This window comes from Triplophysa dalaica, chromosome 12 (genome assembly GCF_015846415.1).
Source record: "Triplophysa dalaica isolate WHDGS20190420 chromosome 12, ASM1584641v1, whole genome shotgun sequence".
In the NCBI taxonomy this organism is placed as follows: domain Eukaryota; kingdom Metazoa; phylum Chordata; class Actinopteri; order Cypriniformes; family Nemacheilidae; genus Triplophysa; species Triplophysa dalaica.
Window position 1 is genome coordinate 21,416,999 of NC_079553.1, and position 27,578 is coordinate 21,444,576.

At 39.2% G+C, this 27,578-nt stretch overlaps 1 protein-coding gene across 9 annotated transcripts in view; it reads right to left on the bottom strand.

Moving 5' to 3' along the window:
- LOC130432854 (DNA-binding protein SATB1) overlaps positions 1-27,578 on the bottom strand; it is a 72,912-nt gene that overhangs the window by 25,965 nt on the left and 19,369 nt on the right. The window contains exons 1-6 of one of the 9 annotated variants that reach the window (XM_056762411.1): positions 22,575-22,643; positions 20,805-21,018; positions 10,304-10,542; positions 8,443-8,619; positions 5,729-5,855; positions 4,450-4,573 (exon numbers count right to left, since the gene is read on the bottom strand). In XM_056762411.1, coding sequence (XP_056618389.1) covers positions 4,450-4,573; positions 5,729-5,855; positions 8,443-8,619; positions 10,304-10,514 — 639 coding nt within the window. In that variant the 5' untranslated portion in view covers positions 10,515-10,542; positions 20,805-21,018; positions 22,575-22,643. Of the gene's footprint in view, positions 1-4,449; positions 4,574-5,728; positions 5,856-8,442; positions 8,620-10,303; positions 10,543-11,664; positions 12,772-20,804; positions 21,201-21,877; positions 22,025-22,574; positions 22,644-26,602; positions 26,675-27,578 lie in introns of those variants that run through there. The other 8 variants (XM_056762412.1, XM_056762406.1, XM_056762414.1 and 5 more) reach the window with 8 other exon arrangements.

The following is a 27,578-nucleotide window of genomic DNA, read 5'->3' on the forward strand; positions in this document are numbered from 1 at the left end:
AAGAAAAGCTGAGACTCCGTTTCATTAAGCCCAACACTTAACACATTAATGACCCGAGGCTACGTAGCGCAAAATTGTTTTGATTGTTATAAATATTCAAAAGAAGAAACCATCTGTTTTAAAATTACAGGTACGCCAGCTTTATCATTTTTATAATGTTAGTAGCATTTGGGGACAGGGAGGCTGGGGAAGAGGGCCCAAAATATCCAAAACAAGGAACGCGGCACCTTTACGGATAAGTTTAGATTTCCTTTTTTCAAGTAAGGACTCTCAAGTTGAAACATTTGTGTATCTAAGTTTATTGTTTCTAGTTAACATTTCAAGTGATTTCATTTGCAAGTTTTAGCGCAATCTGCTTCCTCACCGGTGATGGTTAGCTTTGATTCGTTTCCTAAAAATCTTACATTCTTGAATGATTAACATTGAATGAATTAAAAAAATTAGCCACCTTGTGAAATTATAAAAAAAAAATGCGTTCTGCGACAGCATTATAAGAACCTTTAATATTACTATTATGGCATCACTGAAAACCCTCCGTAGAAAATGGTTACCTATAGCATCAAAACTGTGAAACGGGATTTTGAATGAGGAAAATAGTGGGCGTGGCTTTCGTCTTTCTATGCGATTTGATTGGATGTATACAACCAGCTGTTGGATTTTTAATTGGAACCGGCAGCAGACTGACAGTCGTCAAACATACATCATTTAAGATGGATAATCACTACAGGATGGAAGTGCATTTTCAGATTCTAACTCAAGATTATGAGCGCACATGAATTTTAAAAAGAGAATGAACCACATTGATAAACTATTTACAATAAACGCATCAATATTTCTCGAGACAATAGGCATCGTAATATTTCTTTTCACGTGGACTTTAAAAATGTTGTCTTGGCATCGTATGGAATTGTGAAGGGTCTTGAGCAATAAAAGCCTTTCTGAGCTGTTGTTTAAGAGTGCACATCACTGACAGGTGCACACTTCAGCAGGAACAGGCAGAACAAGGTGAAAGTGCATACATCACCGCGTCTGCTCGAGAAGGACTATTAACCTTTACTGCCAAAGCTCACGCTGCTACAGAAATGAAAAGTGAATAATAGTATCTAAGATGAAGACCCTCCAAAGCGAGAGTGGAATATGAAACCACAGTCTGCTCTCAGAGACCGTCGCCGGGCAGCTGCACTTCTGAAGGCCAACTGGTGCTTTGAATGTCACCCGCAGCCTGTCTCATCACTGATCTCAGAGCAACAATCATTAGAGATATCTGCTAAAAGGGCGGTAATGTAAACAAGCAACTGACAACAGCAGAGAAATAAAAAATTACCCATAATTCCATGCGTCAAAGATACGCTTTGATATCGACGAATCTGTGCCTGTTACATCGCGGTCCCAAAGCGGGTACAGTTCTCCACGCTGACGCAGATGTTGTGAAAATCAATGTTCCTTAATCACCGTACAGCACGTCATATGAGCGGGCGACTTCACACAAACCATGCGGATAAAGACCTCGGAACTGTGCCATACCGAGCGCCTGAAACCATCAAAAGGTAATAGAACGGGAAACCTTTAAATGATAAACATCTCAGGATCTTATCGGTGAGGCCAGGAAGTCTGTGACGCATCTGATTTTCCTTCATAGGTGTGGTGCTCTAGATCCAGCCATGCACTCACTGTTTATACTTCTGTGCATCTTTCTCTCCCACAGAGCGACTATTCGCATTGTGTAGAAGAGCACACTCTGTTTCACCAATAAAAAACACATCCTAATTACGTCTCTTCTTTCGATGCATTCTATGAGGATGAGAAAGAGGCCCATGTCAAATCCTGAGCTCATCCCACAAAGATGGCATTTGACGGCTATTTGCTGCTACGCAACTACACAGCTGCTCCTCCGGGGCCGTCAGGAGGGTGGGAAGATCTTTTGTTTAGGTCGTCCGAGGGGACACTAAGGGGTTAAGTTTGCTCACAGAGATACATGCGTGTGCTGAATGACAGCTGATGAGAGCGTTTTACTTTCCGTCTTTTTTCATACAACAGTCGTACGATGCTCAACTTATTTTCTGCTAACTATAACGTCCATGTATGTGTTCTTTGTAAGGCATCTTTAAGACAAACACTCAACCTTTATAGGCCAAGAGACATCCATGCAGACTCTTAAAAACCAACATCCACAATATGGACTTTTGTACTTTAAAAGGTATACTTTCTTAAAGGGACAGTTCATCCAATATTGAAAATTATTTCATCATTTACGCTCCCTCATTTCATTCTAAATATGTACAGTATGACTTTGATTTAAGAGAACACAAAAAAATGGTAACAAAACAACATTAAACCCTATTGACTTCCACTCTATGAACACAAAACCACAGGGACATTTCTCAAAATATCTTCTTTGTGTTCCACAGAAGAAAAGAGTCATATACAGGTTATCAACCACATGAGTGTGAATCAAAGTTTTAGAATTTAAAATTTAGATTTTTGGTCAGTGCCTAGTGGACATCACCCTAAAGACACAAGATTTACGCACTATTCACAACTCCCCATTTATAATCCAACACGTCATAATTTATTGAAGAGTAACTATTATGTCCTTAAAATGACATTTCATTCCTTGTGATGTCCCTGTGTGTGAATGTAAGCAGCCTGCCAAGTTGTAAAGCCGAAAATGAACATACTCTGAATCACCAGAACGAGTCGTATGTCGTTCGAATTTCAGTTCCGGGTCGGATTTGCGTCACTCGGTGTAATGGCCGCCTACGTTCCATTTGCGACACTTAACACGGTAGACCAATCAAATCAGAGTAGGCTGACAGAAAGGAGAGGATTAGATGGACGAATCGCCGAACGAATCATTTGAGAGTCAGTCAAGAAGTGATAATAACTGCCTAGTATTAGAAAATTAAATGTTTTCACACCTTGGATGTACGTAAATCCATAAACCAAAGTAAAAAAATTACTCTTTAACCTTATTACGTTCACTATGGAGTTATAAGAAGACTCTAATCCTATAAAGATCAGCTCTTTCCATTCATCAGCACAGCTGTACAGCAGAAATAACACAAGTCACCTGGAACAGCCCACCAACCGAAAACAACTCCAACACGTTTCTAAGTGGCAGACGATATCTCATGTTCTTAGCCGAGACGTAACTAAAATTAGACGACGACGACTCCCACTTTCATGCCAGGGAGAGAATCTAAAACAACAAAAGTGGAAAGCCCCCCTCCCCCCAAAAACTGCAGCACATGCGGGCCGGCCTGCAGCATGCGAGCGGGCTCTAATTCAGTGTAAGTACCGGGCGGGCGCTCGGTGGGAATAGCTCACATATGGACTGTAAACAGAGTGATTAGAGAGATGTGGAGCGGCCCAGCCCCTTTGCTGGCTGAACAGCACCCTGGGACTCTTTACATCACAACACTCCACACATCCTCAAAACACACACACACCTGCAGGTAAAGAATGAGCTTTCCTGAGCTGAAAAATATCTACAGTCTCTCCAACACAAAAGCGGTTGTTCTTTACAGTTCTTCTGCTACACAAGAGTCTGAATCTCGCATAAACGTGTCCCAGGTCACATTTCACCCAAAATCAAGAGAAATTAAAGCAGTTTTTGGAGATGCACCGATATATCGACCAATATCTGTATCGGTCGATAAAAGCAATTTAACAGCCAATGATCAAGTCCGATAAATACAGTCAATTTAAGGAGGAATAGAAAATGCTATGAATTTGTACTCCGTGTATATAAAATGGTAAGAAACATCCATGTTAATAGTCATTGTATGAATTAATAACATTCAGAAAGTAAAGAAACATTAATTTGATTTTACTAATTTAGTTCATGCAAGTCAATAAAACCGCCAAACTATCGGTATCTGCAGATATCACTCTGAATAATTTGAAAAGTAGTATGTGTGTGACTTTTCTTGTTATTCTCAATGACTGTTCACATTTCCTTCTCATTGCGATAACGCAACATATAAAAATGTAAATATAAATAGGTTTCAATTAAACGTTTAGTTACAATAGGTAACAGTCATGAGAACTGGAGGCATAAATTTTGCACAACCGTCACGAAAATAACACAAAAATTCCCAATCCTAAAATTAGCCTTCGACCATTTCTTTCTTTTGATTTTGGGGCGAAATATGACGCGTCCACGTTCTCGCCCGGTTCCATGAGATTCGCCCGCAGCGTTCTGCAGCTTGCAATGCATTATCAAGATCATTGTGGTTCCTCCATTGTTTACCCAACAATACCTCACATTCACAACTACAAGCGCCGCTACAGCGGCAGCAAAATCAAGTGCATTAATCTACAGGGATGACAATGGCTATTGATTTGGATTTCTATGGCGATTCTGTCCATTTCCACTCGATCAAACTCTGGGCATTTGAAAAAGGACACTCGCAATCCTGGCAACTAGGAGGTGGAAAGCTCCAGCACCTGTGATAAGGGACATTCTTTTGCCAAAGAGCTCTGGTTCATGTCTTTGAGTAACTCCTTGAGGGCATTTCTTACTGTAGAGTGGGTCCACTGCTCTGGTGGAAGGTCTTCCAGTTTAGGACAACTGCAGAGAGGGAAAGGTCGAGAGACACAGAGGGAAAGAAAAAAGAGAGACACTGAGAACTGGGCTATGCCTCCCTGCTGCAAGCGTCCCTGCAAGACAGACAGATTTCATTTGGCGCACGCAGCAGATGCATCTGGAGTCTCTCTCTTTCTCTCTCTCTCCTGATTGTTCTGATTAGTTAATTACTTTATACAACACATCTGCTGTATTGATGCATGAATTATACATCAGCTGCATGTGGCGACTATTATTTCACGATACCTCCACCTTCCCGCCTTGATGTGCTCGCTGCAACGATTTGAGGTGTTTCTATCTCGATATAGAAGCAGGATGCATTAAAAATGACCATCTAAATACTTGATGAAAAAACCTGCATTTAAAGCATTTCATGCATGTTTGAATAAAGGGCGGCGGCGAATCAACGGCGAAAACACAGCTGCATTCAGGGCGTCGTTAATGAATGCTTGTTCAATAGGACGCAATAAACGGCACGTTGCCAAGAAAATATCGCTATGCCCAACGCAAAGAACATGCAGAGATGTTTGACGGCCTTATGCGTCACTAATGACAATGTGACACGTGTCGTTCGTTCAATGTTAACGTGAACGCTGACCTTGTTTTGCATGCTCCTGCAATTATTGTCCACAATTAATCGGAGCATTTATTCCAAATATGCCTTTTCCTCAAAACTTTCATTGACGTATAATAACGTCCTGAGAAATGAGCCATAAAGCTTTAAGCATCGTATTAATCGTATACTTCTTGTTAAGAATGAAGGTCAAACGAAAAAAATCTATAATAATAAAAGCTAAAAGTAAAATGGGTTGGCAGGTTTCACTTTATTAAAACATTACTCAACCAATTGCATTCGTTGGTCGGCAAACTGGCGGAGCGAAAACGGTTTGAAAACAATACAGGAATTAAGAACGAAAACTCTTAATTTAAATATCATATTGAAACTAACTATCTAGTACAGAAAAGAGTAGAGACATCTGCATGGCTTTTGGGATCGGTAGAGATATACAAATGAAGAAGGCCGCCTGCATGGATGGAGGTATTGTCTATATACCACAGCAGTGGCTTGTGGGAAAACAGCACTCTATGTTGTGGTGGTGCTCAGCTGTGTTGTGGCTTCAGTCTACGGGAAACACTGACCTGTGAAGCTGGATTTTCAGTGTGACCACATGGTACACATCCTGTAACATGTCTGCCACTGTGGCGTCGGGCGCATCCGTCACGTAGGAAAGGGGTACGGGGTTCCACTTGCCCACCTGAATCAGACCTGCGGTCAGGGAACATTCACACATGTAAACCACAGCAGGCAATATTATGGCACATATGCAGTATACCATGTTACCTCATATTCCAATTTAAGGTGTGTTAAAGATTAAAATGCTAGTGTGCAAAAAGGTCTACAAGTTACCTACATTTGCTTATATAAACAACATGTTAATAAGAAAGGCTACTGTTACTTATGTTCTGCCAAATTCAAGGTGGAGATGGTGATCCCACAATGCACTATCAGTGTTGAATGAATTATATTCAAAATCTAAACTTCACAAAGTATTAATAAACCACTTCAACCGACATTTCTGTGGGCTGTTTTTACGTTTCTTTATGTATATCATTAGCTTAGCAATGCCATTAAACTCTGTTGTCGACATTGGAAACAGTTGGTCTTTTGTGTGCTTAGCATCAAGTGTGCTATTTGTATATTTGTGTATTGATCCAGCACCTATGTAGGTAGTTCTGTAGATGGCAAACGTTGAAATAGAGCCATGATTTTCTCACAGACAATATATTCCATGGTAAAAGCACGGTGAACATTTATCATCTTCTATTTTGACTGACACTATATGAGTGATAGGAAATAAGAGATCCAGAAGATCTGAGGAAAATATGATGGACAGCCAGCAATAAATTACAGGCTGAAGGCTCAGCTCTTAAAATAGCCCCCAGCTCCATTAGGAGAGCAATTAGAAACTGCAGGCCCACCTCCACCCTCGTTCCCATTGAGAAAAGTGTGATTACAGAGAGCAGAGGAACTGGAGGTGCACCTGTGTGTGCCTGCTTCTACCCACAATCCCCTCTGCCGTCTGCATCGGGTCAGCTGGAGCAGAACCGTGCATGAACTACCTGAACGTAGCCAAGAAATCGCTCCAAAAATATCTCTCTTTAGCCTCTGAAAATATCCGTGAGCATCTGCCTGGCGTTTTATGACTCATGGTTCTGATCAAGAGCAAAATGTATGTATGATGGCTCGAGAGAAACGGGTTTGATCAATACTGTTCCTAAGGATGGGTAAACGTGTGCGTTCTTTTGATCAACTAGTCTGAATAACTAGTTGAGTACGGAAGCACTTTATAATCGTGTTGATAAAAGGCTCGTTCACACCAAGAACGATAACTATAATAGCGTGCACACCAGTGGAGGTTAAAGTTGGGTTTGTTTAAACATTGTGCGCTGCATTTGAACATTTTAAATGTGCTAGCCCTTTAAATTAGCGTTGATTTTTTTGAAAGGTTGTTAATGCTTTATTGTTCAGTAGAGAAGGGGATCTGAAATATCCCTTTTCTGTATAGTCATGGTTGTGTTGTGAACTCTATTCTCTTACATTTAATTTTTTTGAAAACATCCTTTTTGGTTATCATTATGGCTCTTGATGTGAACGGCATTAGGTTAATAAACAGCTGGGGCTTGATGTAAACACATTGTTTCACGCACAAGACAGGCACTGAAATACAATTACGCAATTGGTCACATTGGAATTATAAGGTTCTATCTGACATTTTTTACAAAATAGAGTTCTTATTACGTCAAATGGAATGCAAAAACTTTTAAGCTTGTTATCTCAAAACTGCCCAGAACGCAGATAACCTTAAAATTCCAAGGCGACGAAATGTCTATGTGAATATCCGTTTTTTTCTTATTATGTTTTATTAAGTAAATATGTTCCCATCTTACAGAAACTCTTGACTATATATAAGCACAATTTAAGGATGAAATTTATATAAACGGAACTTATCTAGGTTCATGTTTTTAAAATGGTCCTTAACTTGACGAGGCGTCATAAACCCTTTAGCACTTAAAGGGACAGTTCACCCAAAAATGAAAATTCAATTGCTCACCTTGGAGTTTTCCACATGTGTATACATTTCTTTGTTCTGATGAACATATATTTGTAATAATGCTTATAAGCAAACAGATCTCAACACCCACTGACTCCTGTAGTAGGAAGAATTACTTTATCATTTTTCTTCTCTTGAACACAAAAGAAAACATTTTGAAGAATGTTTGACAGCAAACAGTTCTGCCGTTGTTTTTTCCTGCTATGGTAGTCAATGGCTGTTATGATATGTTTGGTTATAACATTTACATTCATGCATTTGGCAGACGATTTTTATCCTAAGCGAATTACATTGCATTATACTATACATTTGTATCTGAGTATGTGCAATCCCCTGGGATCAAACCCATGACCTTGGCATTAATAGCGCCATGCTCTAACCCCTGAGCTACAGGTTAGCTGATATAAGCTTATAAGCATTATTCCAAATATCTTTCTCTGTGTCAGAACAAAGAAATGTATACACAACTCGAAGGTGAGCAAATGATTACAGAATGTTCATTTTTGGGTGAACTATCCCTTTAAAAACAACAAAAAGCACAGTATGTAACAACACAGACCCTTGGAAAATATCTAGACATTTTCACTGCACAAAACTATAGATTGTACATTATGAGACCGTCATTCACAGCAAGTGATTTGGAGACATGTCTGTAACACTATTGCTTTAAAGAAAATGAATTCAGAAGAATTGGTTACATTCTTGGAGAGAGTTTACCACTGTGATGGTAAAAAAAAATACCTTTGGCCTGTGCGGCAGAACTGTGTGAGTAACCCAGCGAGAGCAGGGCCATCTCGATGAGCTGGTTGAAGAGCATGTCCTTCCTGACCAGCACGAACTCGGCATGTTCCTCCTTGCTGTCAAACTCAATTGGGCTCTCGTAGTGCTCCACCACACAAAACACTGGCAGCATGTTACCTGGAGAAAAAAGCAGTGTGTATGTTAGACGTCACCCCTTATCGAGAGAGCGCCACACAAGAAAACATCAGATGTGAACCACAGTATTATTGCTGTATGTTTTAATTGTACAGACGATAAAATGTACTAAAAGCAATATGCCGCTATGATAATTTTATCGTTGCTATGCAGTTGCTAGGGTATTTCTCCCAAGTTTCTATGATATTCTAATTCTTAGACATGGCTAAAGCCACGTCTTTTTATTTAAGTCTATCAAAATTTTAAGTCTAGCACATAAAGCTAATAGCAGGCTTTTGGCACAAACCAAAGTATTGGCTTCCGATTTGTGAAAAGATGACACATTTTAAAATAAACCTGTACCCCATTATTAGCAATACTTACAGTAGCAAGCATATCTCATCATCAAATAATTGTTATCTGTAAATTTAACGCTATAATGTCCTTACAATAAAGCAGCGCTGTAACGTATATAGTAAGATCAAAACATAAGAGAAGCTGAGAAGACGGTGTCAATGAAACAGCTCCGTTTTTAAACATGTTATCACGCTAAAGGTTACAGCTCTTCAGGGTTTATTTTATTGTTGAGGTGCTCAAATCACATTAGAACACTTCTTCAGGCACATCCCAGAAGCATTCCCACGATGCCACGCTACGTCTCCCCATGTACCTTATAGCCTTGAGGTTTTACGAGTCTGTGCAAACAGCTCGCTGCTATCGGGGAGAAAGCGAGAATCTCTGTCCAAAGCCGTCATGTGTTCGGGTTTACTGTGCAAATATCACATAATACCAGCCAGCTGCAACACTCCAGTGATGAAATTTTGAGAAAACTTTGTGTTCGCAAGGTTTACAGGGGGTTATATCAACGGCCTCCGTCCGGCCAATCGGAATAGATCATATTTCTGATCCTCACGGTCGCGGCTGCTTAAGAATTCGACCGTTTTCTGGAAAACAATCGATAAATAGGGTAAATCATAAGCAGACGCCAAGGAATGTGCTGAACCGAAGCTTTTCCATTTTTAATAGATAAAGATCTAACAATAAAGACTGCTGTGTCGGTTCATTTCGGGATCAATACACGCTTTGTTTCCACGGAGCTCATGGTAAATATTATTCAGCTTAAACAATGAATACTCGAGCCTACAAAGTTCAGTAAGTACTCTGCAAAGTTATGTGTTTACCATAAATAATAATAATTGTTGCCCGGAGAGCTATAGAACACATTGCAGGAGCGTTCATTGCTGATACTGGCTGATATAGTGAAAGCGTTCTTCCCTTAAACATAAAGTGTAGATATTTCCTGCAGAAAAAATATATTACATCAAAACTAATAGAAATCATCAGCGTTACAAATTTACAATACAACAGCGACTGTTTTTCTACTCTGTGTGTGAACGCATTAAATGCTAAATGGACAGACTTATGTGTTAAACAAGAAATGTGATAAATATCTATATACACAGCCCAGCACCACTCATGATCTACTAGACACCTGGCTTTAACGTTGTGCCGGATAGCCCCAACCAATGTGAAATTCCATTGGTCCAAAGTTCCACTTTACACGTGTATTAAACATCAAATACGTTCCGATTGTTTGTAACTGAATTTTTGGCATGACACACAAAGTGCTTGTCGCTGAATTTTATCGCACTGGCCTGGATTTGTTTTTTAAATAAAAGAAACTCACCCCTCTTGTGGCAGGTCTTCAAGTGATGCCCGGAGGGCTTGAAGGGCAGTCCGGAGAGTTTACCCCCAGTGCTTCCCAGGCGGGACCGGCCAAGCGGGCTTCCGTTCTGTTCCAAACGGGCCATCTTAGCGGGAGGGGTCTTGGTGTCATTCATACTGTTGACCATCTCACAGTTCTCCTTCCCCAGGCAAGCTTCGCTGAGATGCTCCATGGTTCTCAGCACCACTACTCACGGTTACCTGAAGGAAAATGCAACAAGAGCTTTAGGTTGAAATATGTGAAATATATATATGAATATATGAAAATCAGGATACAAAATAAAAGTCTTCGAGCTATCACTGTGGCAAAGAAAAGTTTCGGAACTATTTTTTTAAATTATAAATATATATTAAATAACCCAGTAAATATTAATTGTAACTGTCTTCCAACTAAACATTAAGTCCCATGTAACATTGGGCCTGATTTGACATTTCAATCTTTCATGCAACTATCATGCTGCCATTCTTCAGAGCATGTATTATGTATGTTGAACCCGCTTCAAAATCCCTTGTGCAGAGCAAACAAGCTAGTTTTTGTGCAGTGGCATTAATGTGAAGAAGAGTGCACTTTAGTGATCGCCGCACCTTACAACATCACCATCCACAGAGAAACAAGACAGACGGGCCGTCAAATATTTTCCTGCTATTAAAACTGTTTAAGAGACCATAAATTCCTCATGTAAGTCGATCATGTTCCGCAAGTGAAAATGTTTGATATCTTTGGTTACATGTTACTGACAGCTGTTTGTATTCACTGGCACCTTTTTAAAGCTTTCTCTACAATGACAACAATAGAGAGTTTGTATAATCCAGGATTACATGCAAAAGGGAAGTGCACCTCGTCTCAACGTCGCATTTTCAGAGATAAGAGAATGCTGCAGCAGACAGCATGACAGACAGGGTCAGATTTCATCAAACAGGCCAAACAAGACATCAGACATGCAGCTATAAATTCCACAGCGTGGAACAAAAGTTGAACTTTCGTGACTTCATACAAGGACCCATAAAACAGGTGTAGTGAGCCTATATATGCACAGACATTAAGATCTGACTCCAGTGAACTTTCTACACTGATCTGTTGGTTTACTTTTAAAGTGGGAAATAGAAAAATATATTTTTTTGAAGAACGTTTTTGTCTATATACTATAAGGCAAGAAATAATCCTATTGTGCTGGTACATATTTTTTTCCTAGTGAATACATATTATTGTTGTCATTTCTAGACTGAAAAGCAATGAATTAAAGTCCTCCAATCAGAAAGAAATGTCCAAAAAAAATGCCACAGTAGAAATAATAAAGCAAAGTGAAATCAGCAATAACTCACCACTTTGAGACGAGCATATAAGGAGTTCTGGATGAACAGCGCCTTCAAGTTTTGGCAGGAGGAGTAAAAACTTCACGTCGATTTACTCTAATATAAATCTTACGACACTCCAAAATCCTCAAAATGACCGAAATAAAATCTATTCTGACCTTAAACTCAAAACTTCAAGTTTCCCAAGCCATGACCCTAATATCACAGATTTCATTCATTAATTTGAGCAGATGAACAACTGCATATATGTACCGCAAAGTCAATTTTGACTACTTTGAAATCTAAATAGAAGTCAAGCAAAAAGCAGATGCACGAAATCAACCTTTCATGTACGATCTCCGACAAGTCTATAGAGTTCAATAGAGTTTACAAGCGACCGCGGGGAACATCCACCGGGACGACCGTCCGTTCTGCGCGCAAAATAATCCTCAAAAACAAAAGTAACCGCCAGCATTCCCTACGCATCCCTTTCGGCTTTAACAACACACGCATACGGGAAAACACGACGCGTACGATCTGCTCTCATCTGTCCGAACAGCAGCACGAAGCCACGGCGACCTGCAGTCTCATCTCAAGCCGATGCTCGATATGCGGATCCCCGAAAGCAGCTTTAAAAGTCCGCGATACACTTTCGCGCGTCGAATGTAACATCAAAGCGTTCCGAACATTACGCACAGCGCTACATTGTTTCTCCTTCACTCGTTACATTTGTAACATTCGCAACATTCGCGTTTGGTCCGTTTCTTTCTCTTTCCCTTCTGTTCTCCCTCTCTTTCTCGCTCGGTATGTGTGTGTGAGTCTCTCTCGCTCTCTATCTCTCGCTCTGTCCCCATTAAATTATTAGTTGCATTGACTCATCCCTCCCCTCGCCGAGCTTCCTGCCGCGTTCCTCATCTCTACAGGCGAATAAACCTCCTAAACGACGCGATTTAAGGCGGATCTCGAGTCCTCCCGCGTCGGCCGATGTCCTGAAGGAGGACAGACGCGAAAATAAAGTAAAAGTGCCGGCGAAAAGAAACACACGGGGGACAGAGATGATGATGATGATGGTGGTGGTGGTGGTGGATTTCAGCCTGTAAGCGCGCAGGAATTTTTAATAAGCTTGATTAGAGTGAGGCGGTTCTGCATTTATTATTGAAGAATAATAACACACGCATCTATGTATACACGCATTGAGAACAACGCGCAGAATTGTTGATGGAATAAAAACGGGTGTGTGTTTGGCATATTGGAGCTGATGCGTTCAGTTGGAACAGAAGAAAAAACAGCAATAAGCGTTCGCACAATACAATGCAATTCTGCGTCTGCATTACATAGTAGATAAAGGATAAACGACGCACACTGTGGGTTTCGATCCCAAAGAAATGTACGTAGATGTTAATGATGAGTTTATTATGAAATGCGAGATCAAATAAACGCGCGCTTATATTTCCGATAATATGGATCGTATCCATAAATCTGATCATGCCGTAACAGTTTATCAACACGTTTGTGTTTTAAAAAGTTGCAAAAAGCCTCTAAGAGTCGTATAATAATTCTTATTGTAAAAGGACGCGCCATCTGTCAGTGATGCTGGTGCACAACACACACACACTCAAACTCGCAGGTGATAGCAAACGTCTAATGCACTGCAAGCACACAGATCTAATTTCAGTAAATGCGACACTTGAGAATTATAATAAACGGTTTTCATATAGCAACCTTTAAAACAAGGTTTACTTAAAGCATATTAACAGCATACTTTGGTAAAAAAATGTGCGGTTGCTATTTGATCTAACACATTGAGATTACTGTTGTTGTTGGTGTAACGAACCTGGTAAGGTTGTTGCAGTGATACTATTTCATTAATTACATTTAGATCATGTTCTTTTGAATTTTTAAAAATAAATCCGAATTATTTCTTTATATAGAGCAACACATCTATCTACTGAAATGCGAGATAATTCAGAGGTACTTGCTCTATCACAATAAAGATGACAGTCATATAGAATAATGAGTAAGGGTCAAAGGTCAATCAACCATGGCGGTCTGGATCACATCCCAACCTGTATGGTTTATACCCACCCTATATTTTAGGAATTTTAACAAACCCAACCAAACAAGCAAAACACTTTTACATTCAGTGATCCATTAAATCACCCGTTTAAAATAACATGCAGTAAATATTCCTTTTTGCTTCTGCTATTTTATAAGATTAAACCTTGCATATATGGCTGATTCAGTGAACTTGGGTCTGGTTAAATGGTAACCAAGCACATGTCCATGCCAGCATCAACAATTATAATGACTAATAGGCCCAATAATTAATAACAGTGGAGCCAGTAAAGGTTTATGTTTTTAATAGCAGGGTGTGTAACATGTATAGACATGAAATTGAGGGTAATAATGCTATATGAAGTCAGCAGAGGTGCTGAACAACAAAACAAGTATCACTGTTTTGAAAAACAGGAAATGTAAGTGGGGGGCGATGACAAAAAGGGACGTGTCCTTTAAGGGGCTGCTGACTTCATAGCATACTTTAAATAGTTCTCAAATTTAAAAACTTAAAAATGTTCAAGTTTGGGGGATTTTTTATGTTGACCCACTCAATGCTACATATCAACTCATACCGTATATCACGCACACGCAGGCGTTACACACGCTTCCGGCGTTGATGTGTATTTGCACAAAGGTTGCTTCTGCTGTTTTGAGATGTTACCCCTTGCACAACACAGTGGGTGGCTTTACAGCTACAATGTAGTTCTTAGGTCAAAACTAATATGGCCAGCTTTATATTGAAATTTAACACTGGGGTTACTCTGTTGGAAATTCGTCCAGGAGTTATCTTAACAAAATTCTAAAAAACTATATTTAATTAACAAACTGATGTCAAATTCATCATTCAATAACGTTTGACTAAAAAAAATATTTGTGTTATCTTGTCTTCAATAATAAAATAAAATTACTGCACTCTGAATATGTTGGAGGCAGATGCTCTGATCCCAAGTGATTTAAAGCACCTTTAAGGTTGACGATTTGTGGAAATCAAATCCAAGTTGGCTTTGTTTGCTCCACACTGTAATAGCAGAGCTACACGAACACGGAGCTCAATAAAGCAAAACCGTTGGATTCCACATCAAATACATCGCAAACGCATTGTGCAGCTACAACGTTCCCTCTTTTCTCCTCGCCTCGGAATGGAAACGCTGGCCGACTACGGTAAGCGGAGCGTGGCCGCCATGTTGCCATGCAGTGGCAGCAATCTCCTTTGCACTTGTACAAGAGCATCACACAATTTTTGCCGGCCCTGCCAGGAGGGTCCTGCCTGCTGCCAACAGGTGCAGTCACTGCCAAGAGCCTGGCGCACACACACACGCGCCGCCCAACAACACCCAGTCTAACTTCCAGAAGGGCATGCAGATTCACAGAGCAGAAATGATTTGATCAACTGTGGTTATCATTCAGCTTGCGCCTATTTAAAAAAGGGTAAACCCCAGAGTTTAAGAAGCCAATACTTTCACCACGCTTAAGGGAATATATAATGAACACCTCTATGCTACTGCATAAAAATATAAAACAAGACACTTATAAATGAACGAAATACACAAATGCACAATAATGCAACAAGATAAATAAATGCGAATACATCAAACTGTTATATCAAGGGACGTTGCAGAACCTTCCTGAAGAGTGTCAATGAAATTTAACCTAAAATTGATTAATTTATTTGAAAAAACACACAATTAAGGTTACCTATAATAATATTTTATAATGCATCGGAACTTATACAAGTGCTTATTTTATTTTATAAAAAAAAGAGCGATTAGAGAAGATAGATATCTAAATCACATTTTAACATGTTGATCTGGTCATATATAAATCATTTAATTAAAAAAAGAGAGCCCTTTCTAAGCATTTTTTTATTATTATATCCAAAATGATTGATTTATTCTGGATTTATTAAATCCCCACAATTTTTGTTTTACAATGTCTCGTAATGTTTCCATTTCATTATCACCTATTTGCCCCAGAATAGCACACTACCGGTAAGCAAACGTCCAAACTTAGAAAGCCAGACAGTGAGATAGTAAGTAAAATCTTCCTCATTTTAGCAGCACTGGAGGCATTTTATCACTCCGCACATTTTAACAGCCCTATTCTGAACGCCTGCATGCGTAGGTGTTGTTTAGCCTATGTGCTTTCCACTTCCGCAATGTTAAATGTGCATTAACAAGATTATTTGAGGTACTGTTATAAATCAGAGCCAAGAGCATCTCGGCAGTTTGATAACACAAACAGCATGGGGTAAAATCATCAGTGCCCACCACAAACTGATGAGAAAGAGCATTCAATGCGGAGGCAATTGGGCAGTACACAAACCTATTAAAACGTGAAGATGGCTGCGTTCAAAACAAAGATTTCCAGGAAATATGAAAACGTGGATCTCATTACAGTGTCTAAATATTGCTTGGTAACACATTTCATAATACCGGAACTGTATTTTAGTTGATTATTTATAACTCATGTTGTGTGCCGAATAAAAGCTAAGGGGATGCCCAAAAGGGCACCGGGGGTCAAAGTCTTCAATTCTTCCTCCAAACCAACATTATTTGTCATGAAACCACAAGGACCATGTCGAAAATACAGCAGACTCACGCAGCCTAGTCATTTCTCTCTAGTGCGCACCGTGTCGTATGTAGTGTACAGTATGAAGTTCCCCTGTGGCTTCTCTGTGCCTCTGAATGGCAGACAGATTATGTGTGCGAGACTTTCAAATCAGTGCGTGTGTGTTTGTGCTATTTTCAGCGAGATGAATTCTTAAGTCCGGCCACCGATAACTGAAAGATGCACAAAACAGATCTTGCTCCATTCAGACTCCCGAAGGGACGTCTATTAATTATTAAAAAACAATTATTTCCTCTCAGAGCACGAGAGAGGCTCTTTATCGCCTCATCACTTGTTTATTTCTGGCTTTTATCAAATTATAAAACAAATCCGTCATCTAACGATCAAGTAAGATCAGTTTCAAGGCCGGGGAAATTACTTTTGTGTCACTGGAGGAGGCCGGCGTCACATGATCAAATAATTACCTCTCTAATTTCTGCCTCGTGGATTGCAATGCATCAACAATTAATAGAGTTCAAGCGACAGAGAGAGAAAACAGTGTGGATGTTTGTCCAAGCTTTGCTGAGGTTTCAAACAGACGGGCCCACGCGGAATGTACGACTGCAGAACTTTCGGTTGAACCGCAACGGCCATTATTCAAGTTCCGTGCATTTGCCACTTTGCCATTTTGGTTGATCTAAATCTTGCAGTGACCAACAATTTACGTTTAAATCAACATCTTTTATCCACAAAACCACGCAGGAAATCTGCGAAGTCCGTGTGGGCCTGCTGACAAGCGAGTATGTGTTTCGTTTGTAAGAGCAACCAGAGAAACAGGGATGTGGTCGACATCAAAAAAAAGTAAGAAGGATAGCATGTAAAAATTATGGAAATGCTCAGTGCTAGCAATGATAAGGTCACGAGTTCAATTCCCAGACAGGGAACACTCTCTCTGCAAACCGATATGCAAATGTAAATAAATATAAATGTAAACATAACCTGAAACATCATACCCCTGTAAAGACATCATGACAATATGAAGAAATATTTCTCTTTCAATATTTTGTTTTAAGCAAATCAAACCAAATCAAAAGCACAAAACGAAAGCCATTTGCTTCTTTTGGGTGTTCAACACCGCAAAGGAAAAGATGTGTGTAGCATCAACTGCGAGTTAATCTGCGTCTCTTCAAATCTCTATAAGTGTGTGTGTGTGTGTATCCGCAGTAAAAGAGTATCTTTTTTAATTGTTTCTTCGGAGTATGTGGGTGGGTATTAAAACCCTGATCTTTTGCAGTATGTGCATTCCTCTGATACATACGGCTTTCTTTGTGCTGCCTTACCAGAACAAAGGACTCGAGAAAACCTACACAGATCGGATAACGACAACCATAGAAATACAAGACAATAACAGCAGATCAAAACATGTGGGGTGTCTAAATTTAGGTTGGACCAAATGTAAAACGGTTTAAGGTAGCTCCGAGTGCCTATTTCAAATTCTATTAGTAATGGTGCTGCCGAGAACGATAATATTGCCGTCGCGATTTTACACGAATGTCATTTAGCCGAGCCGTGACCAAATTGACATGACGCACTTCTGACACTTTGTTTTCTGAAAGGATCCGGCCACGATTCTTAAAACCAGATAAAAGGAGGCGAATAAAGAGAGTTCACGCTTTAGGAATTAAAGATGCGGATTTTCACACGACGATCAAATTAAGATGTGCTGATATATGCAAATCGCCTTCAAAAAAGTTTCAAAATAAAGCTAAATTATTCTGAAGTCTCCAGTTCGAAACGCATGTAGTCGTCTGCCTGTTCTACACGCTTGACTCACAGCCCAAGTATGCACATACAGTCCTTCGTTTTTCTTTCTCTCTTTTTTTCCCCAAACTGGTTCGAGCTTGTCATCAAAAGTCTCTGAATCATTGTTACCTTTCCTAACTATTAGAAATCATAACAGTTCTTTCCCAACAGGGTGGAATCTCCAAGCAGCCGCATATTAAAAACGAGACAGACCTCTTATTTGCTGGCGACAGTCTAATAAATGCATACGCTGGCAGCTAAACAGGTATTTACCTCGCTCAAACCACAAGTATAATTCTTCTCCTTGCTGAGCTGTTATTTTACCCTGCTGTTCATTATACCGCCGTGCTAAAGACGATTAATGGTTTTACCCTAGATATCACTTTTGACTGCACTACAAGTCTGAGGCACCCGGACCGATCGAGACGCTCACGATCTCACATCCCGCTGGGGGGTGAGGAATTTAAGATTTCCAAAGTCGGTGCGGTTCTCTTCTTTTAAAGCGATGGAAACACCAATGGGTGTGTACTTTGATTGCTTTCACTTATAACATGACAAATCATGCAAGATGGAGTGGAAATAATTCATCAAGGACAAGTTGCCTTGATTATGCTCTCAGGTGCATTTTCCCCAGCGCTGAAAATAACTGATGCACCGTGCCGGATAATTGGTCTCCGAGGGTCAGGGGGGCAATCGCTGTGCGTTCTCTCCCTGACAATGATGCCGCCTCTATGCAGAGAGACTCACTGGCTTTTGAATTTTTTTGTTCCTCACAAGTGGTCTGACAAATTGGAGGTCAATTAGGCAGGAATGTATGGCGTGAGGGGTTGAAGAATATCACCTTGTGTCTGCTCCAAACCAAACGAGACTGACTTCCTGTAGTTATTTGCAGGATGTGCAACACGTTCAGTTTGGGGCCCTAACTAGCATTAACACACGGTTTTTCATAGCAGCTTCGCACGGCCCGTGTGATAGAAAACAATGCCAAAGATTTGGGGCACAGATATCTTCACAACTTATGAATCAGACTGCTCAGTTGCCGTGTCAGAGAGAGCGTTTTGACAACAACCGTGGAAATGAGGTTAAATCATGCCAATAAAAATGGTTAACAACTTTCAGTTCAAGATCAAGGAGGCCCACGCGGTTTCACATTAGCAGACTGTACGTTTCAAAGTGACAGCCCGGGTACAAATGAGAAACCTTGATAATAGCAACAGCTTTCATGTTGAACAGCACTTACAAGAAGCAAACCTGACACTGGCAGGAAAACTCACAAGATCTATTCTGAGAAACACTGACCAGAACAACCACACTAATTCTACCCTAGATAACTAGATGGGTTGGAAGTAATCTCAAGAAGAATAACCTCAATTTCTACCGCACTGACCTGTTAATAAGAGATCGCTTTGTGCAATGCAAATGAAAAGTGTGTCAGTTACACAACAAATATTTCAGGCACGTACCATTCCACAATTAAAATTTATAAATTGTATTGCAATGTATTAATTGTAAACACATCTAGTTGCATTTTAAGCTTTTCATATCTCACAGTATTAGTTGCACTGCAATGGTCACGTTGTGACACATAACTTGTGGGCCGCAGTTTAACCACGATTAACAGTGAGAGGTGATGCACGTATGATCAGGGCTTAGATCTTCCTGAAATCATGCACTTGCTAAAACTCTTCTTAGCTTGCCGCTCTTTACAAACGTACCATAATTGTAGCACAGTCAACCATACCAGTACCGTACCTAAAGTTCAATGCAACACCTATTGGAACACATTGTTTTGTAATTTATTCCATCACACCCCATATGATTGCCAAATAATTTAATTAGCTCCACATTCAAACACACATGCAAATGCATCCGTTCTATTTGTTAAAAATGTCTAAATTATGGAAAAATAATCAAAATTCATCTCAGCACAGAGCAATTATTTTTAGTATGGAAAAAACAATGATCTCTCTGAATCCTTAATGCTTTCTGAAAAAATATTGTCTGCCTGATAAACAGATTCTGATGAACTCTTAACGTATTCACAATTAGGTTGCAAGAAGGATGCATTAAAATAAAGACCCTCGTAATAACAAGCAATTGTTAGACATGTAAACTAACATGCATTTGATGTTCGACATTTGACAAGTTAGTGTTTTAAAAAAACAAGTACATTATTAACATTGCATTGTTCACTAATTTAGTTTTCTGCACTAATTTTCCTGAAATATTATTGCTTTTAAACTCCCTTTGCTTGTATATTTTTCTTTCCACATAAATGAATTTCTTAAAAACATTTCACAACTTTTAGTTCTCATGGGTTATACAGAGTCCTGACCACCAGGCTGAATCATAAAAACTCATCTGCTGTCATAATCTGGACATGCACAGTTATGCACATGCTCTGAGAAAGAAACGCCGGTACACTATGAATTTTTCTTTGGCACGGTTTAAGACAGTATCAAAATGTACTTTTGCAAACATTTTAAGATCTACATTTAAACAGTGAACAATATATTTATACAAAATATACGATAGAAATATTTCAGTATAAAAATACCATGGCATCTAATAATATGCATGCAATGATTTTTATCTCGCTTTATCAATTCTTTATTACGCAATCTTTTGAAAGAGACAGCGGCAAACACATCTGACTGTGCGTTAAAAATACAGCAGCTATGCGCTCGGAGCAGATGTTCTTGCACTCGAATGTGACACGCTCAAAGACATCAGAGAAATAAAGCAAGCCAACGGAACAATACCTTAGAGAAGTTAGCAGTCTCCACGGAACCTCTCGTTTTCCATCAAAAAGTTCAGAATGCTCGTTCAACTTCGTGCCCACCTTGAGAGATCCAAAGCCGGAGAGCGTCCACGGCACCGAGCGCTGATGGAGATGCAACTGTCACTGTGCGTAAACGCTGAAGTTGGGAGCACACGGAGTGTACGCAACGTGGGCTGCGGTGCTGGATAGAGGCGCTATAGGAGGAGGAGATGGAGGAGGAGGGTTTGAGCTGTGTGAGAGGGGTGTCAGGTAAACGAACCGCCCCTCCCCGTTTCCATAAGACATTCTGCCAGCTGTGGCGCAGCGCGTCTTCATGCCCCACTTTGATTTTTTTTTTTTTTGGAGAGGCGCGTCTCCGTGCGCGGCTCTCCGGGGACTTATCCACTCTCGCACTCAACCATTCCCATATTTACATATCACATGTTAAAAATGTCAGAAATAAGGACTGCACGAAATTATTTAAAACTCTGCCATCCACAGCCACCAGTGCGTTTACACTTCTAGTCGTTTTATTTCATATAAGCCATCGTATGTGTTTTCACACAAATTTGCAGCTCTGACACCAAAGCTCATCTAAATACAAGATTTCAAATTTTAATGCACATTTACCTGCTCATTTATGAATTTTTTTTTCATGTAAGCTCGTGCATATTGATTGGGCTAATGAGTTTGAAATTATAGTTAAATATGTTTCAGAGAGAGAAATAATCTTTTTTTGTAAAGATGAATCTCCTTAAAGGTTTGTCATGAGGCGTATGTGATGTGGATGCTATACGCGCGCCTTTGTCCATTCAAGATATTCAGGTTTTTATTCTAATTTTATATTCTATTTTTATCGTAAATATATACCAATTATTCAATACTTTGCTTCTTGATATTTTTTGGCGATTAACGTTGTTCTTTTTTTTTTTAAATCTATCTTTTCGGAGTGTTGATTTATGACATTTCTCTTAGATTTTGTTATTTAGAATTATTCAAATTTAGCCAAAAACAAACGACATTTTTGACAGTAAGACAGTAAATTACAACACAAATCGAAAGTGTTTTAAGTACCTTATTTATTCACTTTAGTTGTCTTTGAGTCCTCCACCACCAGTGCAAGACATTGATTTAATGCCAGACTTAACTCTTCATCACCTGTTAACTCCTCATAAAAAACGGCGGTCGCATTGATTTTGTTTTTCTCCTAATGCGAGGAAAAGGACAGTGAGATGAAACTGTAGCCAAAATTAACATGCACGTTTTTACGCACAGGTTATTGTCACATAAGATGAGGTTGAATTCTTTCAAATATGACTCATCCGTGCCAGACGCACTAACATACTGTAGTGACTCACATTGTTAGAAAGGTTTACCGTTACTTCACACATTAAATAATCTCTACATAATCTGCTTTGGACATTTATCCGACATTAAAAACATAACCCCGAAAACATTCCCAGCATACGAATTTAAACTGCGAAGCGATGAGAATAAGGGTATTATATTAATATTTTCATATCATTAAATTTTCAATTTTTAGATTAAAACCATTTCATGTTTTAATTTATAAATATTAGGCCAGTGTTTTAAACTCATCTAAATTTGAAGTTTAAATATTCTCTCTCAGTCAAGACACATTCATTAAACCAAATGCGTTTGAATGGTAATGTCGGCATGCTTATTCATTCCTGTAAAGTAAACCTGTACTGTTATGTATAGAAATTACATCATGAGGAGAAGATAATTGAAAGAACTGCAGCAATCTGACCTTTGATAGAGAAGCTGGCCATGCATCACCTGTTGCAATAGGGCAAGGTAAATGATGCGTCCGCATGTTTACGCATTGATCTGCATGTTGCGGTGTCATTTTCACAGGAACGGAAATTGTGCTAGGCTGTTTACTTTACATCATGGAAACAAACTTTCTGTACATTTCCAAATACATTAACACATCGGACTTGTTAACTAGGCCACCATTTATAGGAAATCGTTCACAATGTATTGACGCATCCTACTTAAAAGATGCCACTCAAAAATAAAAATAAATCAACAAGTCCCCGCTTTTGAAATCGACAATTTCTGAATATCTTTTTGCAATCTTAGTCAAATATTAATTCAATAAGCCCCCATGGCTGCTGCTTATCGTTAGAGCCGTTTCTTGTCACCATTACAGTGTTTCTCAGAAAACTCGCCCAAATAGTGGCTTCGGGACTCCACAAAAGCCAAGCTGGTTTCATTTATCAGTGGCATTCATAATTTTCAATGTCTCTGTATGAATCATATTCACGCATCAGTTTCAGGGGAGTAATCTCGTGTGGGAGAGATAGAGAGCGAATGGGGTGAAGTCTGACAGATAGATATTAAAATATTTTCAAAGAGAATATTTAACCGTGGGACAGACGTGGATTTCAATTACATAGAGAACTGGGGATGAAGGACAGGGGACCAGACTTTGATGTGCTACTTTCCCGAGTGACCACAAGAGGGCTCAGTGGTGCTCCAGTGGTGGAGAAGGGACCTGGCCAGTGATGATTTTTTATTCAGTTCCAGCATTCAAATAATCCAAAACATTTAAAACAAACTATACTTTCATAGCCTATAAAATCTATGATATGGATACATATACATATCTGTATAGTTCCTGCCTTGGATGCTTCCATGATAGCCATTCATGGATTTCAATACCTGATATTTGCTTCTGACAAGTTTCCGGAAAACCATATGACCTGAAACAAAAATAAGTGCACTTTGAGTTAGCTAGGCAAATATTTGGTGACATGTTTTTTTTATAACAATGGCGTCTGAATTTACCTCATATGAAAAAAATAAAGAAAGAAAACCACCCTCTCTGTTTCTCTCATCAAGTTGTGGTCTTGATTTTGTTTAAACTAGTTACTTTGTAGCCTATTAGCACCTATTGTGTTATCGCTCCTGTGTGACTTATCACTTGTTGCTCCCTGAACGTAAGTCGCTGTGGATAAAAGCGTCTGCTAAATGACGAAATGTAAATATGACCGCTCGTCCAGACGCCATTTTGAATCGTTCAATTTCAATCAGGCCACGCTGGTATAGGGAGGCAGCTACCTCCACTGGGCATGCGCACTTCAATACCGCATCATTTTTGTCAAACGGTACAACAGTTAACTACTTTTTTTGTTGTTGTACGTTTATTTTAAGGGTTTGGGTAGGTGTTAGCTAATTCAATGTAATTTTATGGTGGAATTTTGCATCACTTGCTGCCGCAGTTGTATCCCTTCTAGCCACAATTTCCCCGTTGCGCACGCACAGGATTATGGGATTTGTAGCTAGGCGGCGTTATCAACGCACAGGGTGTCACGCAAAAAGTGGACTCTGAGGGTGTCAGTTTACATAGCGTTAGAGATTTAAAGCTGTTTTAGTCTTCACACTCAAAATTGCAGCCACCCCCTTAAATAAAGAATTGTAATTCTCAAACTATATTAGTATTTGTGTATGTGTCTAATACTGTGCAATTAAAAAGGTGTTGTTCTTAATTATGCTTTTAGTCATGTATTTTAATCAATGACTGCACGTCAATAGTTTTAGTTTTGTTCCACCATTTTTATTTAATTACATCACACTTCATTGAATGGACAAATCAATCTCTCATAAGAGTTTAAGTTGTTTAAGTTTCTGCTTTGAATCAATGCTTTTAATGTCGGCCAGAAAAGACAGGTTTTGATAAAAGATTCCAAAGACATTTATTTATAAGAAACAGTGTCACAGATAAATAATGCAAAATAAGAGCGGGAAGGCAGATTAAAGTGAAAAATAAACACGCCGTTATCGTTACTTCTCTTCTTGTCATTCCACTTTCTTCTTTGGCACACAAGGAGCTAAACCGTAGATTCAATAGAATGAGAGTACATTATGACTCACCATGACACTTAATAAAAGCACCAAAGCGTTCCAGTACAGTAAGAAAGTACCGCTCTCAGATCATTTTCTTAGTTTTGGTAAAATAATTAACCCTATGTAATATTCTGCTATAAATGATTCTGGATGTAGTTGTCTTTCAACAACAAGAGCAATGAGTATTCCTTTAAGAAATTAAATAAGGTCAATTTTGATTTCATCTCAACACAAATATTTTATGCTGTCTGCCATGACTGCCATAACAGCTGAACATGCGTGTTGAATTCGCTAACGGTGCAGTATTAGCCGCGCTGGGGTGGATCCGCGCACTAACAGTAGGTGTGAAAGTGGCGGCGTGGGTGTCTGACACAGGAAGTGAGCTTAATTGTGTTGACAGAGTCGTATGTTTTCTGCCAGCCGAATCTAATGGAGGGTAAAATGAAAACGTGAGATTGAAAAAAGAACACAGGAGTTTGTCGAGAGACAGAAGTCAATAAAAATCAGGCCTGTGGCGCGTTGAAGAGCCCTCCAGTAGACAACACGGTTCTCAGATGTTTACAACAAAATGTTGCAGAATTTTAGGGCACAACCACCTAAACTGAATGTTTACAGCTAACAGAAACAGAACAAGAGGCAAGACCGCTGTTGGTTTTGGTACATTTTAATTACAGACCATATTTACAACCGTCGAAATAAACCAAACATTTGCCAAACATCAGACGCTTGTCTTATTTTATGATATGTAATTATTTTCCTTTTCCTTTTATAACTGTACTGTTTTTAGAGTATGAACTGTGCATTTATCATCATTATTTTAGGTACACGCAGAAACTTCTGAAAAGTAAAAAAATAGTTTTTCTCCAGGCTGGCGTCGCCAGGTTTATGACACTGTTTATGTGATTAAAAAAATATTTTCTTATTGATGGTGTTCAAAGCCCACATGAAAGAATCCTTCAGAACAGTATGGTATTTACTTTAGTAAACTAGAAAAATTTCAAGATATTGCAATGCTTACTAAACCTTAATATCGTAAATACCACAACAGTGTTTACTACAGTTTTTGCGTTTACTACAGTGTACAAGTATTTTTTCAAATGAAATCGCAACAAACCATATAATCGTGTTCAGTTAAAACTGGGAAAAAAATGGTCAGAAAACTATATATTTATATATTCTGCTTAATTTTTTCTTAAAGGTGGGGTGCCACAGTGTTTCATGCATTCTGACTTCTTTCCACTGTTAAACTTGCTGGCTTCTCATGCTTAACATGGTCAACTCGTCAGAAAGTGAGCTAGACATTTTTCAGACAGTATTTCTGTTCTCGATACAGTCCCCCCTGCATTCGTATAGGGTTCGGAATTTTTTTTTCGAACATGGAAATCCGCTTCGTAACAACTTTTTGTAGACCCTTATTGGACAATAGTTCTGGAAATGCACTCCATGCATCAACCGGCCAGAGCGTGAAGAAAGAGCACACCCGTGCACCAATCAGGGAGATCAGGAGAAGGAGCATGCGCACTCGTCAACCAGCTGGAGCAAAAGAGAGAGAGCACTGTATTCGCAAAGTTGAGCTGTGTTTGTTTGTTCACTGCATTTCGGTGATATAGGTTATATAAACTGTGGATATAACGCTGGATTTGATATGAAGTATGCAATACTACTCTAAAGGTACTCACGATTAATACGACATTGGCAGAAACGGTGTGTCATGTCCGCTTTAAACTGATTTGTCTTTTAGTAGACGCAGGTTTAATAGATGCCAACAAGCAAGGTGACACACCCTCGTCCTTGAAAACACTTTTCACATTATTTTTTGTAGTAAACTTTGAACATTATAGCAAAAGCTAAAAAATCTAGTGATCCAGCATTTTTTAGATCAGCAATATTATATCCAAGTCTGTGTTGACTGCTCTTTACACCTACCAGACATTAAAGCAGCATGGTTTCAGATTCTGATAGCCCAGATAGGCCACGGCAGGATGTTGATTTGAAGATCTGTTGAGATAAAAAAGAGGGTTTTATAAAGTGAAACAGATGAACAGGCATTTTTAAGATATCTTGCTTTTATTAACACAAACAAATTTAAAAAGAAGGCGATTACAAAAGCTTATATTGCATCTTAAAGAATTTATCGACAGCCAAAATGACTTAATCAAAGATTAAAGATAAAGATTTTATCAATAGCAACATGGTCTAAAAAGTGCTAACTCTTCATGTGAGTCTCTCACTACAGCTGAGATAATATCTGTATGTTAAATAAACAGGCTGGGGGTGTAAAAGAAAAACCCTACGCTTAAAACGTCCTCTCTTTCACTTCACTGGCAAATTAGTGACATGAATCTGATGGCAATGTCTGAGTCCCAGCAGGACACGCTAGTCACAGCAAGTCCATTACTCCTGCTTAATTAAACAGCAAATCTGAAGTGAAATAAGCTCAGCTTGTCTGAAGAATCCTCTATGAGAACTGTTAGTTTTGGCTGGCTGGACGTCATTAGCCGTGCATGTTAAAATGATCCGGGAATATCTAAGAGAGACATGTTAAAGGGACAGTTCACCAGTCAGCATTTATTCACCCTCATGCGATTTCATCTGTGTGATGTTATTTTGTCTGTGAAACAAAAAGGCAGAATTTATGATTGATTTATGATAACACCCCAAACAATAGCATAATAAAAACAGAACAATACTAGTGAATCCAATCTTATAGGCTGAATTCCAGGTGCTCTTAAAGGGACAGTGCACCCCAAAATAAACATTCTTTCACATTTTATTCATCCTCATGTCATTACAAACATGTAGAGTTTGTTTCTTCTGCTGAACACAAAAGAAGATATTTGAAGAATCTCAACATCCAAACAAGATTGATCAGCGTTGACTTTCCATTGTAAGAACAGACATC